Below are 21728 nucleotides of genomic sequence, written 5' to 3'. Positions count from 1 at the left end.
GGGGGACAGTTCATATAAATGAAATCATACAGTATGTGATCTTTTGTGATTGACTTTTTTTCACTTAGCATAATGTTTGTAAGGTCCATCCATGGTGTAGTATGCATCCATAATGCTTTACTTTTTATTACTAAATATTTTATTGTATGGATATATACATTTTTATTCATTCATTAATGGTCATTGGGCTGTTTCCACTTCTGGCTATTATGAATAATGTTATTATGAGCCCTCATGTAGAAGTTTTCATGTGAACATATATTTTCATTTTTTTTGGGTTTATATCCAGGGTGGACTTGTTGGGTAATATGGTATCTAACCATTTGAGAAGCTTCCAGATTGTTTCAAAGTGACTGTATCATTGTACACTTGCATAGCATTATATCAGGATTCTGATTTCTCCCTATCTTTACCATCATGTATTATTGTACTTTTTGACTATAGCCATTATTGTGGGTGTGAAATGGTGTTTTATTGTCCTTTGATTTGCATTTCCCCTGTAACATGATGTTGAGCCTCTTTTCATGTGTTTTGATGTATTCTTTTTTGGAGAAATGTTTATTCACGTACTTTGCTCTTTTAAAGGGTGGGCTATCTTTTTGTTGAGTTTTAAGAGTCATTAAAATATTTAATTGCGGGCAGCCCAGGTGGCTCAGCGGTTTAGCACCACCTTCAGCCCAGGGCCTGATCCTGGAGACCCGGGATCGAGTCCCACGTCAGGCTCCTGCATGGAGCCTGCTTCTCCCTCTGCCTGTGTCTCTGCCTCTCTCTGTCTGTGTGTCTCTCATGAATAAATAAATAAATAAATAAAATCTTTAAAAAAATTTAATTGCAGTGAAATACACATAAAATTTACTACTTAGTCATTTTTAAGTGTACAGTGCAGTAGTATTAGGTATGTTCATGTTGTTGTGTAATCTGTCTGCAGACCTCTTTTCATCCTGCAGAACAAACTGTATACCCACCCATTGAACAACAACTTTCCATTCTTCCTCCCCTCAGCCTCAGCTTTAAGAGTTTTATTTTATTTTTTTATTTTTAAAGATTTTATTTATTTATTCATGAGAGACACACAGAGAGAGAGAGAGAGAGAGAGAGAGAGAGAGAGAGAGAGAGAGAGACAGGCAGTGAGAGAAGCAGGCTCCATGCAGGGAGCCTGATGTGGGACTCGATCCTGGGTCTCCAGGATCACACCCTGGGCCGAAGGCAGGCGCTAAACCACTGAGCCACCTGGGGATCCCAGCTTTAAGAGTTTTAAAATTATATTCTAAATTCAGGTTCATTGTCAGATATGTGATTTCCAAATATTTTTGCAAAGTGACAAGCCACTTTCTTGATGCTTTCCTTTGAAGAAAAAACTTAAGTTTAATGAAACTTTTGTTTCATTTTGTCTCTGTTTTCTATTATTTGTGCTTTATACCTCAGAAGATATTTCATAATCAATTTCATGAAGATTTACCCTTTTGTTTTCCTATAAATGTGTTATAGTTTTAGTTCTTAGATTTAAGTCTTTGATCGATTTTGAGTTAATTTTTATATTTGGTGCAACTTCATTTTTTAGCATTTGTATTTCCAGATTTCTCACCATCATTTATTGAAAAGAATATTCTTTCCCTCTTGAATTTCTTGATACTTTCATCAGAAATCAATTGACCATAAATGTAAATGTTATTTCTAGACTTTTAGTTCTATTCAGTTGTACTGTATCCTTAGGCCAGTAGCACACAGTCTTGAATACTGCAGTTTTGTAATCCATTTTTCTTAGGGAGGAAATGTGAGTCCTCCAACTTTGTTTTTTTTCAAGGTTGTTTTGGCCGTTCCTGGTATCTTGTGTTTTTATATGAGTTTAAAATATGCTTGTCAACTTTTGTAAAATAAGGTAGGAATTTGATAGCTATTGCATTGAATCCGTATATAAATTTGGCGAGTTTTTTTTGTCATCTTAAGAGTATTAAGCAAATAATAAAAAATAAGCCTCAAAACAAATAAAAGCAAAAAGAAACAATATTAAGTCTTCCAGTCCATGAGCATGGGTTATCTTTACATTTATTTAGGTCTGCTTTAATTTCTTTTATAGATTTCAGTCAACAAGTCTTACATATCTTTTGTTAAGTCTGTTTCTAAATATTTTCTTCTTTTATGTACTATTAGTTTCTTAATTTCATTTTCAGGTTATTAATTGCTTGTCTCTATATATTTGTGTGCATGTGGTGGAGTTTGGGATTTTTTTCTATATAAGATTGTATCATTTACAAATTGTGATAGTTTTAATTCATTTTTACAGTCCAGATGCCTTTTATTTCTTTTCTTTGTCTAACAGCTCTGGCTAGAACCTATACTATAGAGTGTTTTGAGGACATTAGGCTGTGTGAAATTGGGGTTTGGGATTTTCTCTTAAGATTGTATCATTTACAAATTGTGATAGTTTTAATTCATTTTTACAGTCCAGATGCCTGTTATTTCTTTTCTTTGCCTAACAGCTCTGGCTAGAAACTGTACTATAGAGTGTTTTGAGGACATTAGGCTGTGTGAAATATACCAGTCACAGAAAAAAAAAATACTACATGTTTCCACTCATGTAAGAGATCTAAAATAGCAAACCCATAGAAACAGCAAACAGAATGGTGGCTGCCAGGGGCTGAGGGGAGAGAGATAGGGGGAGTTGCCAATCAATGGGTCTAAAATTATACTTATGCAAGGGCATCCCGGGTGGCTCAGTGGTTTAGTGCCGCCTTCGGCCCGGGGTGTGATCCTGGAGACCCGGGATTGAGTCCCATGTCTCCCTGTATAGAGCCTGCTTCTCCCTCTGCCTGTGTCTCTGCCTCTTTCTCTCTCTGTGTCTCTCATGGATAAATAAATAAAATCTTAAAATAAATACAATTACATTTATACAAGATGAATAGTTCTAAAGATCTTCTCTACAACATTGTGCCTCTAGATAACAATACTGTTTACTATACTTAATATCTGTTAACAGGATCGCTCTCCTGTTAAGTATTCTCGCCACAATCAAAAAGAAAAAAACCTGGAAAAAATGTTGAAAGCAGACATCCCTGTATTTTTACTGATCTTAGGAGAAAAAGCATTCCAATTTTTACCATCAATGTGGTTGTTATTAGCGTTTCATAGATGTTCTTTGTTAATTTGAGGAAGTTCACTTTTATTCCTGGTTTGTTGACTGTTTTCATCATGGAGAGGTGTTGGATTTTATCATTTGTTCTTTGTGCTTCTTTTGGGATGATCATGATTTTTGGCCTTTAAATTGATTTTTCAAATGTTAGTAAGTCAATCTTGTGTTCCTGGGATAATCACACTTGGTCATAGTTTATTATCTTATCTACGTAATATACTGAGGTCCAGAAGGCACTTTATTGGTCAATGTGTACAAATAACTGCTAATATTAGTACTAGTCAAAAATCTTATAGTCATCTCTGATCTGTGAATGTCTAGTCTTTTCATTTGTATGGTCAAATAGTGATAAAACTGCACTAAAAATCATGAGAGGTGAGAGGCGCCTGGGTGGCTCTGGTTAAGCATCGGCTTTCAGCTCAGGTCATGATCCCAGGGTCCTGGGATTGAGCCCTGCCTCATCAGGCTCCCTGCTCTGCTCAGTGGAAAGTCTCCCTCTCCCTTCTCCCTCTCAACCTATCCCCCTCACCACCCCCGCCCCCACCCCTTGAGAATGTGCACACTCTCTCTCAGATAAATAAATAAAACCTTAAAAAATCATGTGAGTTGAGAAATTGATGATCATAGAATCACTTCTTGCTCTATGTATTGCTATTAAAATCTGTTGTGTAATCCATGTTTTAGAGAATTCCTCAAAGTGAAGATAGCAGGGATATGAAAAGCCAGCAATCTGAATGAACTTTTAAACAGTACAATTAAGTACTTTAAGGATTAAAAAATATATATTTCAAAAGAAATGAAGGGTTAAATGCTTTTATATATTCTTAGCGTTTGATGAAACACCATATTGCTTTAAGTACTTAGGGTATTGTTTTTATTTTAATTAATTGTATCAAATAGTACTTATACAAGAATATTATTTCAGTAAAGTTAGCAATTCCTGAAATGTGTCAAAATTTTAGTTTTTGTTTAGATTTAGTTTAGTTAAGATTTGTTAGTGGGAGTGATTTATTCCTAAATTCCATTCAAAATAGAAAAAATGTTTCTTCTTTTTAAAAAATGTACCTGCTGATATTGCAGTACTGTACTTTGAATAGTAGCAGAGACTAAATTATTCTCTTTATTGAAAAATCTTTACTCTTCCGCAAGAAGAACTGACTTTTTTGGACTCAAATAAGTCAGTTAATTTCTTCAGAGTTTCTCACTTTCTGCCTTTGGAAATGGGTTATATAATCTCCCAGATCATACAGCTATATATTGTAAGTTGGTAAATAGGTTAGCTTTTGTAGGTTGCCCAAATGACATTTCCTCTTAAAATAATTTATTAACTTGTTTAAAAGCATTTATTACAGTTATATTAACATTCTCATTATAATTAGCTTTCATTACGCTAAAAAATATCAGTGCTTAGAAATTAACAGCTTATATTTAGGAGGCAGGAATTTTAGAAAAATATTTAATTAAAGCTTTTTAAATGTTTCATATAGAAGCCAGAAAGGTAAAGGCAGTCTTACCCTGTTTTATATTTTATTTTTATTTTTTTATTTTTTAAATATTTTATTTATTTATTCATGACAGACACACACACACAGAGTCAGAGACACAGGCAGAGGGAGAAGCAGGCTCCATGCAAGGAGCCTGACGTGGGACTTGATCCTGGGTCTCCAGGGATCACACCCTGGGCTGAAGGCGGCACTAAACCGCTGGGCCACTTGGGCTGCCCTATATTTTATTTTTATAACATCATTGAAGCAGAATTCACAAGTTGAATCCAACAAGTCTTTGTTGGAAAAGACATTCTATTTAGCTTTAATTGGTTGCTGTTTTAATCAAAGAAAAAATCCTTGTCTGTGATTATTTAGAAGTATGGTTAAAAAGATAAAATAAAATATGAGCTCACTGGTAAAGGTAGATAGATAGGCAAATATAGAATCCTGTAATATTGTAATCCTGTTAGTGCATAAGTCACTTTTAATTCTGGTATAGGATTTAAAATACAAAAGCATAAAATATCTAAACCTATGTATGCAATATAAAAATATGTAATTTTTGATATAAGCAACATAAAGCGGTGACGGAGATGTAAATGAGTAAAGGTTTTGTATGTAATTGAACTTAAATTGTTATTGGCTTAAAATAGAGTATTATAACTAAGATGTTTTATTTAATTCCCATGGATAGTACAAAGAAAATACCTATAGAACTTTACATAAGACAAAAGGAGAAAGGAATAGAAGTACCAAAAATCATTGGCACATAAAAGAAGTCAGTTAACAAATTACAATGAACAAAATAGCAATAGTAAGTCTTTCCCTATAACTACTTTGAATGTAAAAGGATTAAACTTCCCGCTTAAATAGATTGGCTAAATGGATTTAAAAAAACATCCAACTGTATTTTGTCTACAAGAGAGGCACTGTAGATCAAGGGACATACATAGGCTGAATATGAAAGGATGGAAAAAGATGTTCATGCAAATGGTAACCAAAAGGGAGCAAGGGTGCCATTTTTATATCAGAAAAAGTAGACTTTAAGTCAAAACTATTGCAAGAGTCAAAGAAGGAAATTGTAATGATAAAAGTATCAATTCACCGGGAAGATCTAACAATTAAATATACATAACCTAATTTGGCAAATTGAACTTCAATAAAAACAAAAAAATGAATTCCTCAAAAAATTAAAAATATACATGAAGAAAACATTGACAGAATTGAAAAGTATATAGTAACACAATAATGGTAGGATATTTCAAAACCGTTTCTATAATCGATATAACAACCGGAGAGAACACAAAGGAAATAGAGACCATGGACAACTATGTAGACTAGTTAAACCTAATAGATATATACAGAACACCTCACCAAAGAAGAATAGAGTACACATTCTTACCAAGCTCATATAGAGCATTCTTCAGGATAGATATGTTAGGCCACAAAATTAACACATTTAAGACTAATGAAATCATACCAAGTATCTTTTCTTACCACATTAGAATGAGATCAGCAGAAGAAATCTGGAAAATACACAAATTTGTGAAAATGAAACAACATACCCTTATACAACCAATGGGACAAAGAAATCAAGAACTTTCTTGAGCCAAGTGAAGACAAAAACAACATACCAAAGCTTATGGGATTTAGTGAAAGCAATAGTAAGAGGAATGATTATAGTGACAAACACCTACTTAAAAATAATGTAATTTTTGCCTTTTGAGTAACTAGAAAAAGAAGAGCAAACTAAACCCAATGTTATCAGAGGAAAGGAAGTATTAAAGATATTAAAGATTTAGAGCAGAAATAAATGAAATAGAGACTAGAACAACAACAAAAATTAACAGAGCTAAGAATTTTTATTAAAAGATCTACAAAACTGGGATCCCTGGGTGGCTCAGCGGTTTGGCGCCTGCCTTTGACCCAGGGCATGATCCTGGAGTCCCGAGATCGAGTCCCGCATCGGGCTCCAGGCATGGAGCCTGCTTCTCCCTCTGCCTGTGTCTCTGCCCTCTCTCTCTCTCTCTCTCTATATATATATATATATATATATATATCATAAATAAATGAATAAATCTTAAAAAAATCTACAAAACTGACAAATTTTTAGCTAGTTAATAAAAAGGGAAGACTCATAACTAAAAGAAATGAAAGAGGAGGTGTTACTACTAATGCCCTGAATATAAAAAGAATAATGAGACTACAATGAATGATTTTTTTTAAGATTTTATTTTTATTTATTCATGAGAGACACAGAGAGAGGCAGAGACATAGGCAGAGGGAGAAGCAGGCTCCACGCGGGGAGCCTGATGTGGGACCCCATCCCAGGACCCTGGGATCACGGCTTGAGCCAAAGACTGACATTCAACCACTGAGCTACCCAGGTGCCCCACTACTTAGGAAATTAAATCAGTAATCAAAAACTTCTGAATGAGTACTACATATGAATTTCCTGGAGAATTCAAATGTTAAAGAAGAATTAACACCAGTCAGTACTTTCAAAAATGAAGAGAGAGAATGCTTCCAAGCCCATTTTACGAGGCAAGCATTACCTTGATATCACAGTCAAAGGCACTGCAGGTAAAGAAAATTACAGATCAGTATCCCTGATTAATATCAATGCAAAAATCTTCAACACAATACTAACAAATTAAATTCAAGAGCACCCCAAAAGGATCATACTCTGACCAATGGGGATTTTTTCCTGGAATGGAGGGATGGCTCAACATATAAAAGTCAGTCATTGTAATACACATGTTAACAAAGTAAAGGAGAGAAACCACATGATCATCTCGATGCAGAAAAACTATTGGACAAAATTCAACATTCTTTCCTAAACACTCAACACATTACCAGTAGAAGAAACTACTTAAAAATAATAAGGCTATATATAAAAAGCCCATAGTCGACATCAGATGCTGCAGTGAAAGACTGAAAGCTTTTCCTTTAAGATCAGGAACAAGGCAAGAATTCTTATTCTCAACATTTCTGCAGGTCTTAGTACCAGCTATTTTAGCCAGAGCAGTTAATCAAGAAGAAGAAAGAGACGGCATCCCAGTTGGAAGGCATGAAGTGTAAAATGTTCTCTTTGTAGGTAATGTGATTTTAAAATATAGAAAACCCTAAATATTTCACAGAAACTTGTTAGAATTGATAAAATCAGTGCGTTTGCAGGATGCATACAGCTCAACAGCAAAACTCCTCTACATCTGTATACACCAACAGTGAACAACTTGAAAAAAAATAAAACAATCTCATTTACGATAGCATAAAAAGAAATGCTTAGGAACAAACTCACCTAAGGAAGGTCAAAAATACGAAACATTGCTGAAAGAAATTAAAGACCCAAATGGAAAGATATCCTTTGTTCATGGTTTGAAGGAATTGTTAAAAAAAAGTCATACTACTCAACGTAACCAACAGATTCAGTAAAATTCCTATCAAAATCTCCATGACATCTATTTTTACAGAAATGGAAAAAACCATCTCAGAGTTTGTATGGAATCTCAAGGGTTTCCAGATGCCTAAAACAACATTAAAAAAGAAGAACATGATTAGAGCTCTCACATTTCTGGTTTTCAGTATATATTAAAAGGTATAATAAAGCATTATGGTACTTGTGTAAAGGTAAACATGTAACGGAACTAATTGAGACCAATGGAACACAATTGAGAGTCCAGAAATAAATATTTGCATGTGTGCTCAAGTCATATTCTACAAAGATGCAAAGATCACACGATGGAGAGAGGATAGTCTCTATAACACATGGTTTTATGAAAAGTGGATATCCACATGGACAATAAAGAAATTGAATCCTTATCCTACAACATGTATCAAAATTAACTCAGAATGGATTGAAGATCTAAATCATAAAACTCCTACCTGAAAACAGAGGAAAAATTTCATGACATTGAGTTTGGCAGTGGTGTTTTAGATATGATACCAAAATAAAAAGTAGGCAACAAAGGCAAAAACAAATGTGTCTTCCAACTTAAAATCTTTTACACATCAAAGCTTTTGTGTATGAGGACAAGCTATGGAATGGGAGAAAATACTACAAACCATGTCTTTGCTAAAGGGTTAATATCTTGAATACATAATGTAACTCCTACAATTCTACAACAAAAAATACCCAAATAACCCACTTAAAAAGTGGGCAAAGGACTGGAGTAGACTTCCTCCAAGGAAGATGCTCAGATTGTGAACAAACAAGGAAAGATGCTTAGCATCGCTAATCATCAGAGAAATGCAAGTTGGAACCACGGTAGATACCACCTCACACTCCCTTAGAATGGCTTTTGTTAAGGAACAAAATAAGTATTGGCTAGGGTATGGAGAAATCCGTACCTAAGGCACTGTTCAGTGGGAACATAAAATGGTACAGGCTCTATGGAAAGCAGTATTGGGGGTTCTTCAAGAGATCAAAAATAGAATTACCATGTAATTGAGCATTGTCAGTTCTATGTGTATATGCAAAATAATTAAAAACAGGATCTGAGATATTTTCATACTTAAGTGTATTATAGCATTATTCATGATATCCAAGATAGCCTAAATGCCCATGGACAAATGAATAGATAAAGTGTGGTATATATGTTCAATGGAATACTATTCAGCATTAAAAAGAAGGAAATTCTGACATATACTGCAGCATGGTGAATCTTGAGGACGTTTGCTACATGAAATAAGCAAATAAAAAGTATGCTAGGATACCAGTTATATGAATTGTAAAAAAAAAAAAAAAAGTCACAGTAATTGAATCAGAAAATAGAATGGTAGTTGCCAGGGGATGGGGAAAGGTAGAAATGAGCTGTTGTTCGATAAATAATTGCATTTCAGTTTTGCATGGTGTTCGAGTTCTAGAGATGTGTTGTACAAGAATATGCATATAGTTAATACTACTGTACTGTAAACTTGTAAATGTTTAAGATGGTAAATTTTATGTAACATGTTAAGCACAATTTAAAAAATCCAGAAAGACAAAAATACAATAAAAAATAAGATACCTGCTGAAGGACCTAGGTTTTACATTTTTTAAATGTAAGGTTTTAATACCGAGTTGATTTTCCATTATATTTTTAAAGTGAATGCAGTTTACTTTAGAAGTCACTAAACTGGGCTTTTCTTATTTGATATTGTTAGGAAAATGATGAAGGATACGTTCTTTAAATTTTAAAATCTGTGGTGAAGTGAGGCTAGATTTCTTTTTGTGGTATACTATCTTAAATGTTCTACTTTTTATTTGTAGGGTACATTTAAATTCAAAGCAGAAAGTGATCTGTTTCTTGCTGAGCATCATAAACTTTTATTATATGATGGCAAACTCTCTAGCGCCATTGCATTCACATACAATCCACGTGCTACAGACGCCCAGCTCTGCCTTGAATCATCCCCTAAGGACAATCCTTCAATTTTTGTTCATTCACCACATGCACTTATGCTCCAGGTACTGGCTATAATCTTTTTTTTTTTTTTTAAGCTACAATATTTTAAGAATATTTTTCATTGGTGAATTTTTTGTTAATGAGGTATATTAGGTAACTTCTATTAAATATATGTAATATAACAATATATTGTTCTTATTATATTTAATTTTAACTATTTTGGAAAATATTGGAATCTTTACTGTGTCTTCTATTTTGTAAGGATGTGAAGGCAGTTTTAACACATTCCATTCAAAGTGCTATGCATTCAATTGGAGGAGTACAAGTGCTATTTCCACTCTTTGCACAGTTGGATTATAGGCAATATTTATCTGATGAGGTTGACTTGACTATATGGTGAGTACCTTTATTTTTTCTGTAATTTGATGTTAGAGTTACTTTCATTACTGTTGAGGTGCATAATATTTTAAATTTATTATAGAGTTAAAAGAGAGAATATAATTTAAAGAAATTTGTAAACTATAAATGTTACTACAAGTTCCTATTCCTTCCAAATAATAGTAGAAGTAATCTAAATTCTTTATCAAGAGGAAGTATGGAGGCTGTAATAATAATAATAAACTTGTTTTTGAATAAATTTGGAAATAATGATAATGAGTTAGCAAAAATAAATACATTTTTGTTTATCATTCTAATTTAAAAAGATAAGTTATTTTAGATTATTATGTGGCAGTGATTTATTATGGGGATTTAGCTTTTCATTTTTAATTATTGCATATAACTAAAAACTAAAATTTTTGATGACATTTTTTGATGACATCATATTAAAGGTGCTTTGGTATTTAAATTAGGTTGTACATTGGACACATTGGTCTCCTTTGTTATAGTCTAGAGTCTGAAAAGGTAGAAACATAAGAGGACACAGTATAAAACATTGGGAGGGGTGTCTAAATGAATTCATGGCTGTATATTCCAGTGAGACTAGTAATTATGTTTAATGTATTATTTGAATAAATGAGTCTTAGATTCTTCCTGCTTAGAATTCTCTCATTTCTGCTTTATACATAAGTTAATATCCACTATCAATATATGTATTTAGTGATAAAATAATTCTCTTGGAATTATTTTTTGGAAACAAAATGACTTTTTATTTTTATTTTATTTATTTATTTATTTATTTATTTATTTATTTATTTATTATTTATTTATTTATTTTTAAATTTTTTAATTTATTTATGATAGTCACACAGAGAGAGAGAGAGAGGCAGAGACGTAGGCAGAGGGAGAAGCAGGCTCCATGCACTGGGAGCCCGACGTGGGATTCGATCCCGGGTCTCCAGGATCGCGCCCTGGGCCAAAGGCAGGCGCCAAGCCGCTGCGCCACCCAGGGTTCCCCAAAATGACTTCTTTAAACTGTACTTTTCTTTTTAAGTAATCTCTATATCCAGTGTGGGGCTCAAACTCATAACCCCAAGATCAAGATTACATGCTCCACTGGCTAAGCCAGCCAGGCACCCCAGGTTTTTAATTTATTTTTATTTATTTTTATTTATTTTTAAGGAATGAGCTATTTAAATCAAGTACTTACTGATGACATTTTAAAAAAATTAAATTTTCCTTGACATAGTCCTACTTCAAAATTTTTTGTATATGTCCTGTTTTGAAACCTTTGTAACAGAGCTCAGTTGTTTTTTTTCTTGGTTATCTCTCTTTTTTTTTTTTTAATATTTTAAAATCTGTATTAGAATTGCTGAAATTTTAAAAGCACTTTTGTGGAGGAGGAGGTTGGCTTCCAGTCAGGGTCTCCTCCTGCAGATATCTCAGAGCCTTTGAGCAGGAGGTAAGAGCTAACCTTACTTCATCCCATTTTGGATATCTAAAAGTTTGGATGGGAACATGACTATAGCCCCTATTCAGTTTTAAAAGTCTTGTCAATTGACTATTGAATTACAATTTTTCTGTCAGAATAAGGTACAAAATTCTTAAATTAGTATTTGAGGACTTCAGTAAACTTCAGTTTTACTTTCTTATTTTCCCTTTCATGAACTCCATTCAAACCAGGCCAGTTGGGAGCCTTAACACATTCTCAGTGTTTCTACCTTATTTTGTTTGCTATATGTATCTTTCCCCTCTGTTTGGCCTCTAACTCTCTAAAATTGAATATACTTGCTAATCTAAATTACATCTATTCTTTAAGTACTTAGTATGCTTATATTAGCTATTTTATTGTTTTTGGACATTGCTAATTTTTCTCTAGTTCATGCATATTTCCTCATGTTTCTTAGTAATTCACTTACTAGTAGGTTGGTGATATAGTGTATGGAATAAATAATTAAGTTCTAATCCTACATTCAAATTCTAGTTCTGAAATAATGTTGGAGACAATTTTATTAGAACTTCAAATTCCTTGAAATAGAGAATTTTTTTTTTTTTTTTTTTTTTAAGATAAAAGAAAGTCTACATCTACCACCTCACTTTCCCTCCCCCAAAAAAGAGAGTATCTTTTTTGGACTTTTTCTTGTTTTCTTACTCTAGTTCAACTTTGCTGGCTTTTATCATGGAGTTGTTGAAGAACTCAATTGCTATGCAGGAGCAGATGCTTGCCTGCAAGGGCTTCTTGGTAATAGGATACAGTCTTGAAAAGGTAAAGTATGAAATGCTTTACATTTTTGTTCTTAATTTGAAGGCCATGGATTTGGTCTCTTAAATGGTTGAAAAGTTCTTTCTGCAAGTGTGTCTCCTTGGTTACATAAAATTACCAAAATTAAAATAACCTTTTGTTGTTTTACCTTACCTCCATTGCTTTTTTTAGAGAAATGTAGCATTGAATCTCATGGTGTCTTTAACTTTGATCATAGTTTGTGGGACAACTTTTTTCTAGTATTCACAGCCTTTAATTACTTGTCTTGTATTGGTGCTGACCTTTTTTTTTTTTTTTTTAATGAGGGGAGAGGAGGTGGAGGAGCAGTGAAGGGAGGGAGGGAGAGGGATAGAAAGGAGAGAGAGAGAGAGAGAATGAGAGAATTTTAAGCAGGCTCTACACCCAGCAGAGTTGGACGTGTGGCTCGACTTGTCAACCCTGAGATCATGACCTGAGCTAAAATAAAGAAGCAAATGCCATTGGGGGGGGGGGGGGGGGTCTGAGTAGTGACCTTTGATCTATTTTTTTTTTTTTTTTTTTGCAGTCTTCCAAATCCCATGTCAGCAGAGCAGTACTTGAACTTTGTCTTGCATTTTCAAAATATCTGAGTAATCTGCAGAATGGGATGCCCCTACTCAAACAATTGTGTGATCACATTCTTCTTAACCCAGCTATATGGATTCATACCCCAGCCAAGGTAATATATATATATATAGATAGATAGATTTTGTTTTACTGTTTTCACCAAGTTTTTGTAGTTGAGGAAAGTGATAATTATGAGGACTTTCTTTTATCTTTTCACATGCTATCATGTAAGATTTAAATGGATTATGTTTTTTGATAAGTATACTACTTTTTTCTTTTTTAGGTATATTTGCAAGCCAGTGTATGTTTTCTTTCTTTTTTTTGTAAGCAGTGTATTTCTTAAAATTTTAATTTCAGTATAGTTAAAATAGTGTTATATTAGTGTCGGGTGTACAATATAGTGACTTAATAGTTCTGTACAGTACCCAGTGCTCATCATGATAAGTGTACTCCTTAATCCCTACCACCTGTTTCACCCATCCCCTCACCCACCTCCCCTCTGGTAACCATCAGTTTGTTCTCTGTTGCTTGGTTTGTCTATCTCTCTTTCTCTCTCTTCCCCATTTGTTTGTTTGTTTTGTTAAATTTCACATGAGTGCAATCATATGGTATTTGTCTTTCTCTGACTGATTTATTTCATTTAACATTATATTCTCTAGCTCCATCTATGTTGTTGAAAATGGCAAGATTTCATTCTTTTTTATGACTGAATAATAATTCCATTATATAGATACACCACATCTTCTTTATTCATTCATTTATCAGTGGACACTTGTGTTGCTTCCATAATTTGACAATTATAAATAATGCTTCTGTAAACATAAGAGTATATATATATATTTGAATTCGTGTTTTTGTATTTTTTGGATAAATAGTGCGGTTACTGGATTGTAGGGTTCTATTTTTAATTTTTTGAGGAATCTCCATCGTGTTTTCCACAATGGCTATATTAGTTTGTATTCCTACTAACAATGCAAGAAGGTTCCTTTTTTCTCCATATCTTTGCCAACACTTGCTGCTTGTGTTGATTTTAGCCATATTGACAGGTGTGAGGTGATACCTCAGTGTAGTTTTGATTTTCATTTCCTTGATGACAAGTGACATTGAGCATTTTTCATGTGTCTGTTGGCCATTTGGATGTCTTCTTTGGAGAAATGTCTGTTTATGTCTTCTGCCCAATTTTGGATTTTTTTTGATGTTGTGTAAGTTCTTTATATATTTTGGATACTAACCTTGTACTGAATAGGTCATTTGCAAATATTTTCTCCCATTCATCAGGTTGCCTTTTGTTTTGTTGATTGTTTCCTCTGCTGTACAGAAGCTTTTTATTTTGATGTAGTCCCAGTAGTTTAGTTTTGCTTTTATTTCCCTTAAACTCAGGAGATACATCTAGGAAAATGTTGTTATAGCTGATGTCAGAGAAATTATTGCTTGTGCTCTCGTCTAGGATTTTTATGATGTCGAGGGTCACATTTAGGTCTTCAATCCATTTTGAGTTTATTTTTGTGTATAATATAAGAAAGTGGTCCAGTTTCATTCTTTTTGCATGCTGCTGTTCAGTTTTCTCAACACCATTTGTTGAAGAGAGTGTCTTTTTCACATTGGATGTTCTTTCCAGGCTTTGTCCGTATTTTTAAAAAATAAAACTATAGCCTTTATTTTCTGTTAAATCAAAATTTTATTTGAGAGAGACTTTGATTTATAAATTTATAAATCAGAGTTGGACAGTTCCACTGTAAATATGTTTCCTATCAACTGTAGTGCTATTCTACTGCCAGTATGCATACATATATATGTATACATAAACATGAGTTTAATTCTGCAGGAATAGTTGAAATATCATCCATTTTTAAGGTTTCCATGATATACTGGTCTCATTTAAGTCATTTTAATTCAGATGACTTTAAATTATGAAATACAATATTTGTACACAACTTATTTAGTACTGTAACAATGAACCAGTTACTTCTAAGTGAATGTAAGTGAATTTGTGATAAAGTATATAAATAAAACCTTTGCTAAGTCCTATTGTATTAAATTGTCATAAGAATGTCAATAGTGGTAGTGTTAAGCAGAACTTGAAACAAATTTTTATTAAATTGCATAATTGTATCTGCCTTATCTGCAATTTTTGTTAGAAGTTGCATTATTTCATACCTATCAATTTCCTCTCTCCTCCCTTTTGATCCACTTGGAGTGCTTATCGTTGTTTAGATTGGAATAACACATACTTTAGTTGTCAAAAAGAAAAAGCAAACTTTCTGTGCTTTTCTAGAGTCATAGTATCTTATTTTCATTTGGTCTTTTCAGATGTTAAAGGGAAAAACAGCTGCTGACTCTGATTGCCATTTGGAAGTAATCAAAGGAGGCAGCTGGAGGTTGTACCTTTTTATCTCTGGGTTCAAATTTGACCTCTTTTTCTTCTGTGACCCTCAGACATTTTTTTCAAGGATTGTTTCAAGTTACTTTTTAAACCTTTTGCTAAACGGGTTTTTTTGTCTTACTAAACAGCATATTTGTAAGGCTTTGGATCTCTTTTGATGTGGTTGAAAAGCCTCTTAATAGATACTTAGTTGTAGTGTTATTTTTAAAAATTCATTATATCCTAAAAAAAAATAATAAATAAAAAAATAAAAATTCATTATATCCTTTTCTCAGGTTCCCCAGTATTACTACAGTCTATTTCTTACCTTTCCCTTGTTAATAATTTTCATTAATTTCCTTTTTAGAATATAATAGATTTCTTAATATTAAACTTTCCTTCTCTTTGTGTATCCATAAGGTGTTTTATCTAGTTCAATATGCAGATAGTACAGATAGTTCTAAGAAGGTTTATTTTGTTTTTTGAAGATTGTTTGATCTGAAATGTCACACAATTACAGGGAGGGAGGAGATTTTTAAGAAAAAGAAAAAAAAACGACGTAATACTTACAAAATGAAGTTTAGGGTTTTGCAGAGAACCTATATGGATGAGTGAGTATAAAGTTTAAGCTTCATCAGCTTCATGGTAATTTCACCTGTGGTTTTATCAAAGTTGAAGGTATGTATATATGAATCAAGGGTGTTTGCTTTTGGAAAACGGTATTTACTGTACTGTATAATATCCATTCATCTTCTCAGAGACTGTTTTTTTTTTTAATGACCTAACAGGAGAGGCAAAATTTCTTGTATAAAATAGTCATTCATTTTTTGAGTAACTGTTTTATGTTGGATGCTGTGGTGAACAAAATCTAATTCTTGTCCTTATGGAATATCTGATAGGAAAGACAGATGTTAACATATAATTTATATGGTTATTAGATTATATAATGAGTAAATGAGGAAATGTTTATTCATTGTTAGTATATGAATAATCTTAAGGTCTGCATTCTTACTCATCTCAATATGTTGATATTAAAGCCTTCCCATTTTTCTGTTACTACGGTATCATACTCAGTAGACTGACTTTCTTCAGTTTTCATTTTTTATCACTATCACTTTTGGCCACAATTTTTATATGTTTTTAATATATCACTCTCATCATATTTTTTCTTAGTCTCAAACTGTATAAAAATATTCCATTGTTTTCAGAATAAAGTAGTCTCTTTTTTGGCATTAAGTCGTGTCAATTCTCCTTCCTAAGCTTTCTAGCTTAAAAACTTATCTTCAGTAGATAGGCAGGTTCTAAAACGTTATCCCAGAGCAGAGGTTCTCTGCCTTGGCTGTTGATAGAACTTCTTGGAAGAGGTTTTTTTTTTTTTTTTTTTTTTGTTTTTTGTTTTTTGTTAAAATAAAAAACAAAAAACAAAAACAAAAACAAAAAAACAGATTTCCACTCCTTCCACTCCACATTGTGTTTTATTTGGGTTGAGGTAGGACCCAGGCATCAGCATTTTTAAAACATGTTTTTTTGAGTATTCTCATGCACGGGCAGGATTGAGGACCATGTTCAGATCTTGGGAAACCTATTGTTGTGTGATCTACCATTTTCTCTGTTTGAAATTTCATCTTTTGTTCTACCTATTTTACTACTAATCTTCAAAGCCCACCTTAATACCTATTTTATTATTCAGGCTTTTTTGAGTATTTTAGCTTATTCTATAATAATTTCTCTGACCTTCAAATCGATAGTTTCTGATAACTCTTTGCTACTCATCTTGCAATTAATTACATATTTTGCAATTAACTATATGCAATTAATTACATACTTAATGTTTCTTTTATTTTTTTAAAGATTTTATTTTAAAGTTCTCTATACCCAGTGTGGGGCTCTAACTTTTACAACCCTGACATCAAGAGTTGTATGCTCTACCAATTGAAGCAGCCAGATGCCCCTTTATAAAAGTGTTAATTCTAGACACTTAAAAAAAAAAGATTATTTATTAGAGCACAAGCAGTGGGAGAGGGGCAAACTCTTCCTAGGAGATAAGCCTCAAACCCAGGACCCTGGGATCATGACCTGAGCTGAAGGTAGACTTTTAACCCACTGAGTCACCCAGGTGCCCCAATTCTAGACACTTTCTAAAGAATTTCCTTAAGTGACCTTTATGTTTCAATAGGCATCTTTATTACATTGGGTTTTTTTTTTTTTTTTTTTTACTTAAATTTGTGTGTTTTTTTCATTTTTTCACTTGGATTTCAGCTACCAAGGGATAATGTATATGTCATTATTTTCCATAATACATCACTATGAATAGGTGGATGTAAAGATTTTCTAAATGACTAAAATAGTATGGCTAAGAATTTTGAACCCTGTCAAAAAGTGTTTTATAGCCTCAATAATAAGTAACTAGTCCTATCCATTTGAATAACATCAGCTACATCAACATAATATTGTTTTTCAGTGAGACAGTGGGATATTTCCACTGTTTTCTAAACAATCATCATCATCATAAAATTGAACATCAATTTTAAGTGATTCAGAATCTGCCACTCTTTACCATATATGGTTACTAATTGATTCCCTAATTCATTTAATATTGATTACTTATAGGACATCTGCAAGATAGGTACTAATTTTTGCTCTCTAAAGAAGTACCAGGTAACACTGACATATTTTGCAAAGTAGAAAATGAAAATGCTATCAGTGTCTAGGGAGATAATATGAATGTTCCATTTAAAATGATTGAGAATGGTTTGGTCTTTGTTTAAGGGGAGAGTATATATGTCCTACTTAAAATTTTTCCACTTAAAAAGTGTATCTACTAGCAGTGAATTGAAAAATTTTTGATTTTGACACAATAGTAGAACAAAAGCAGTTCTTATTTTGTGCTGTTGAAAGTATGGGATTGGAACTGTTGGTGAGTTTTAGAGCCATAATTTCACTGAAATTTTGTATTAATATGAACTGTGTAGTGGTATAGTGTACTTATATTGTTTCTTTATATATTAAGAGCTTATATTTTGCAGTTACTAAGTTCTTAAATTTCCAGCTTCTTAAAACAACTATGCATAAATGATAACAACTATACTATAAATGGTAAGCTTACTATAAAGAAGTTATGTAAGCTCATGAATAATTGTTGTTTAATAGGAGTTAAACAGTTATTTCTATGAAATAGTGCTATAAAAATTTGGTATATTAGAGGATGTTTCCTTTATAATGTTACTGTAAAAGAAGCATTTACCAGGTAAATACTTTTGTGTGTGTTATGTGCAAGTGTCTATGTGCATGTAAGTGGATATGTGTTATCCTTTAGCATGGATGTTACCATCAAGCTGAGCATCTTTTTGGAACAAGTATGATCCAAGTAAAGCGGCCTGAGAGTATTATTGGAACCAGGGGTAAAATGCTGGGCTGATTCTTTGATATAAGTTCTTCATTTTGATTCTCTAGGTTCAGTTGACACTCTATACTTACCTATCCACGGAATTCATTGGTACAGTCAACATATATAATGCCATTCGGAGAGTTGGAACAGTGCTTCTCATCATGCATACACTGAAGTACTACTACTGGGCAGTGAATCCTCAGGATCGAAGTGGTATCACCCCAAAAGGATTAGGTATATCATCTCTGTTTATATATTTTGTCTTAGATTTTCTTGTTTCTTTGTTTTAACCAATAATATATTATTCTTGAAGTTTTTCTGAATATCATCCTGGCAAAATTTTATTTTAATGTTATTGATAGTTTTAATAGTTTGTCCTGAATTTTGGTTGCCAGATTTCTTTTTTTTTTAAAAAGATTTTATTTATTTATTCATGAGAGACAGAGAGAGAGAGAGGCAGAGACACGCAGAAGGAGAAGCAGGCTCCATGGATGGAGCCCGATGTGGGACTCGATCCTGGGACTCCAGGATCATGCCCTGGGCCGAAGGCAGTGGTTTACCACTGAGCCACCCAGGGATCCCCTGGTTGCCAGAATTTAATAACTTACTAGTTCTATGGAAGAATGCTCCTTCTGCTGGTATAAGTTGTTTGCAGAGCAAATATAAGTAGGATGGTATTATTAAAGCACTGAAAATGAGAATTTCTATATTGGCATATGGTATTGATGGTGAAGCTAATTATCATGATGAGACTCATTGAAAATAATTTTTTGGGGGAAATGGAGATTCCCCAAAACTAGGGGTGTATCTACTTCTAATAAATAATATAATAACGTTACAAAAGTTCAGTAATTTTTTTGTGTAATTGCAAAATTACTGGAGAGATAGTATTCATCATGTAAGAAATTTATGGAAGGTATCAAAATAAAAATTTTGACAAATGGTGAGTCTTTTGGTTTTAAGTGCAACATGTTTCAAATTAGCTATTGTAAAAGGGAGTTTTAATCAGCTCAAATAAACTGGCATTATCAGTTGAACTTAGTGCAAGGGTTCAGAATATGCTCCTTGAACTCAATTTGTATCTCTCCATTTCCCAGTTCTTCTGTGTTGGCTCTTTTCATGTATTCTTTCCCTTATAGAACCAAGCAGCCACTCTACCTTCACATCCTTAAGTCTAGCAAGAGAGTGTCTGCCAGTATTGAGCATTTCCAGCAAAAGTCTCTTTCTTGCTTATTGATTTTGATTGCATCATATACCCCTGTTAGGCAGGCAGATATTTTTCTGATTGCCTATAAATGGGCATGGAAGCCCTTCCCAACTCTGAAATATATGATCTGAAAGTGGGAATTGGTTCAGTACCTTGATAAAAATTGAGAGCTGCTGTTTGAAATCAGGAAATTGATGCTGGAGAGTCATTTTACTTAAATACTTTGGCTGTTCAGTGATTTATAAACACATTTCTTATTAATACAGTGCTTTCTTTATCCCTTTTAAAATCTGCTTTTTCTTAGAGAATATACTATGTATAATTTAGAAAAATGTGAGTGCACATAGAAGTTATATAATCTGTTTAAGATGGTAAGGTTGTGGCAGATATAGAACCTAGGTCATAATTTCCTAATGACTATTTGATGGTACTATAGGTGTATCATGTGCTGTCCTGGGTATTAGTTTTGTATCCTGGCATTGATTTTATAACTGATTAGTGACCTTGGGAAAGTCTCATACTTCAAGTGAGAGCTGGACAAATTTGTGATTCTGTTGTAACTCTGTAACTTATTCTTTGTCTAAAAATTGTCATGAGGAACAAATCTTAAGCAATTTTTTCTTATTTTAGTTGATCTATTTGAGGTCATGGTGGTCCTGTGCTTTGGTGGTCTAAGAACTAGCTGTAAATAGTAATTAGTAGAGGGAAAATTGCAGAAAATATGAAGCAAACAGATACTTTAGGATCTTATAACAATGGGTATTTGGTTTCAAAAGCTTTCTTCTTAGAGATTGTTTGAGACATGAAAATTGACTTTAATGTGAACCATGTGTGACCAAGGACTTTTCCAAGAAGGGGAGGAGATGTCAGAGGTAGTCAACATAAATGTATTCCTTTTAAATGAACCAAACTGTGTTGAGGTGTACTTTTTAAAATTTTTGTATCAGCTTATACAAGAGTAACAGAAGTTTTTTTTTTCCCCACTAAATTCACATATATTTGGATTTTCTTTTTTCTATGTCAACTTGTTATTGTACTAACATTCTCAGAGTCTTAAAATATAAGTGCTTTTTATTATTGAGTACAGATTTTATTAACTCATTTTCATGTTTTGGAATTCATTTTACCTTAATCAAAAATAAACTCCTTCATTGTAGTTTCAAAATAATCCATTTTGTACATATGGAGCACTTATATACTATTGTATGTGAGTTTGAATGTCTTCCTACAGGCATAAAATTCTTTAAATTGAAGAATAATTGCCAAACAGTATTGTATTAGTATCAACATAATGATTTGATATTTATATACAGTATGAAATGGTCACCTCAATAAGTCTAGTTACCATCTGTCAACATATAAAGTTGTTACAGTATCATTGACTATATTCCTTTACAATGTACGTTAAAATCCCTGTGACTTACTATATTATAATGGGAAAATTTTTACCTCTTAACCTCTTCACGTATTTTGTCCATCCTCCCATCTTCTTCCCATCTTCCTCCCTTCTGGCAACTGTTAGTTTGTTTTCTGTATCTATG

The 21728-nt window shown here is 32.9% G+C and overlaps 1 protein-coding gene across 8 annotated transcripts in view; it reads left to right on the top strand.

The window, feature by feature from the left end:
• Window positions 1-21728, top strand: part of LRBA (LPS responsive beige-like anchor protein) — a 722446-nt gene that overhangs the window by 108647 nt on the left and 592071 nt on the right. For all 8 annotated transcript variants that reach the window (XM_038558983.1, XM_038558984.1, XM_038558982.1 and 5 more), the window contains 5 exons: window positions 9869-10066; window positions 10267-10400; window positions 12540-12648; window positions 13190-13342; window positions 19046-19214. In XM_038558983.1, coding sequence (XP_038414911.1) covers window positions 9869-10066; window positions 10267-10400; window positions 12540-12648; window positions 13190-13342; window positions 19046-19214 — 763 coding nt within the window. The remainder of the gene's footprint in view (window positions 1-9868; window positions 10067-10266; window positions 10401-12539; window positions 12649-13189; window positions 13343-19045; window positions 19215-21728) is intronic.

Source organism: Canis lupus, chromosome 15 (assembly GCF_011100685.1).
Source record: "Canis lupus familiaris isolate Mischka breed German Shepherd chromosome 15, alternate assembly UU_Cfam_GSD_1.0, whole genome shotgun sequence".
NCBI lineage: Eukaryota > Metazoa > Chordata > Mammalia > Carnivora > Canidae > Canis > Canis lupus.
Note: the sequence above shows the minus strand (reverse complement) of the source record. Positions and strands in the feature narration are given on the sequence as shown.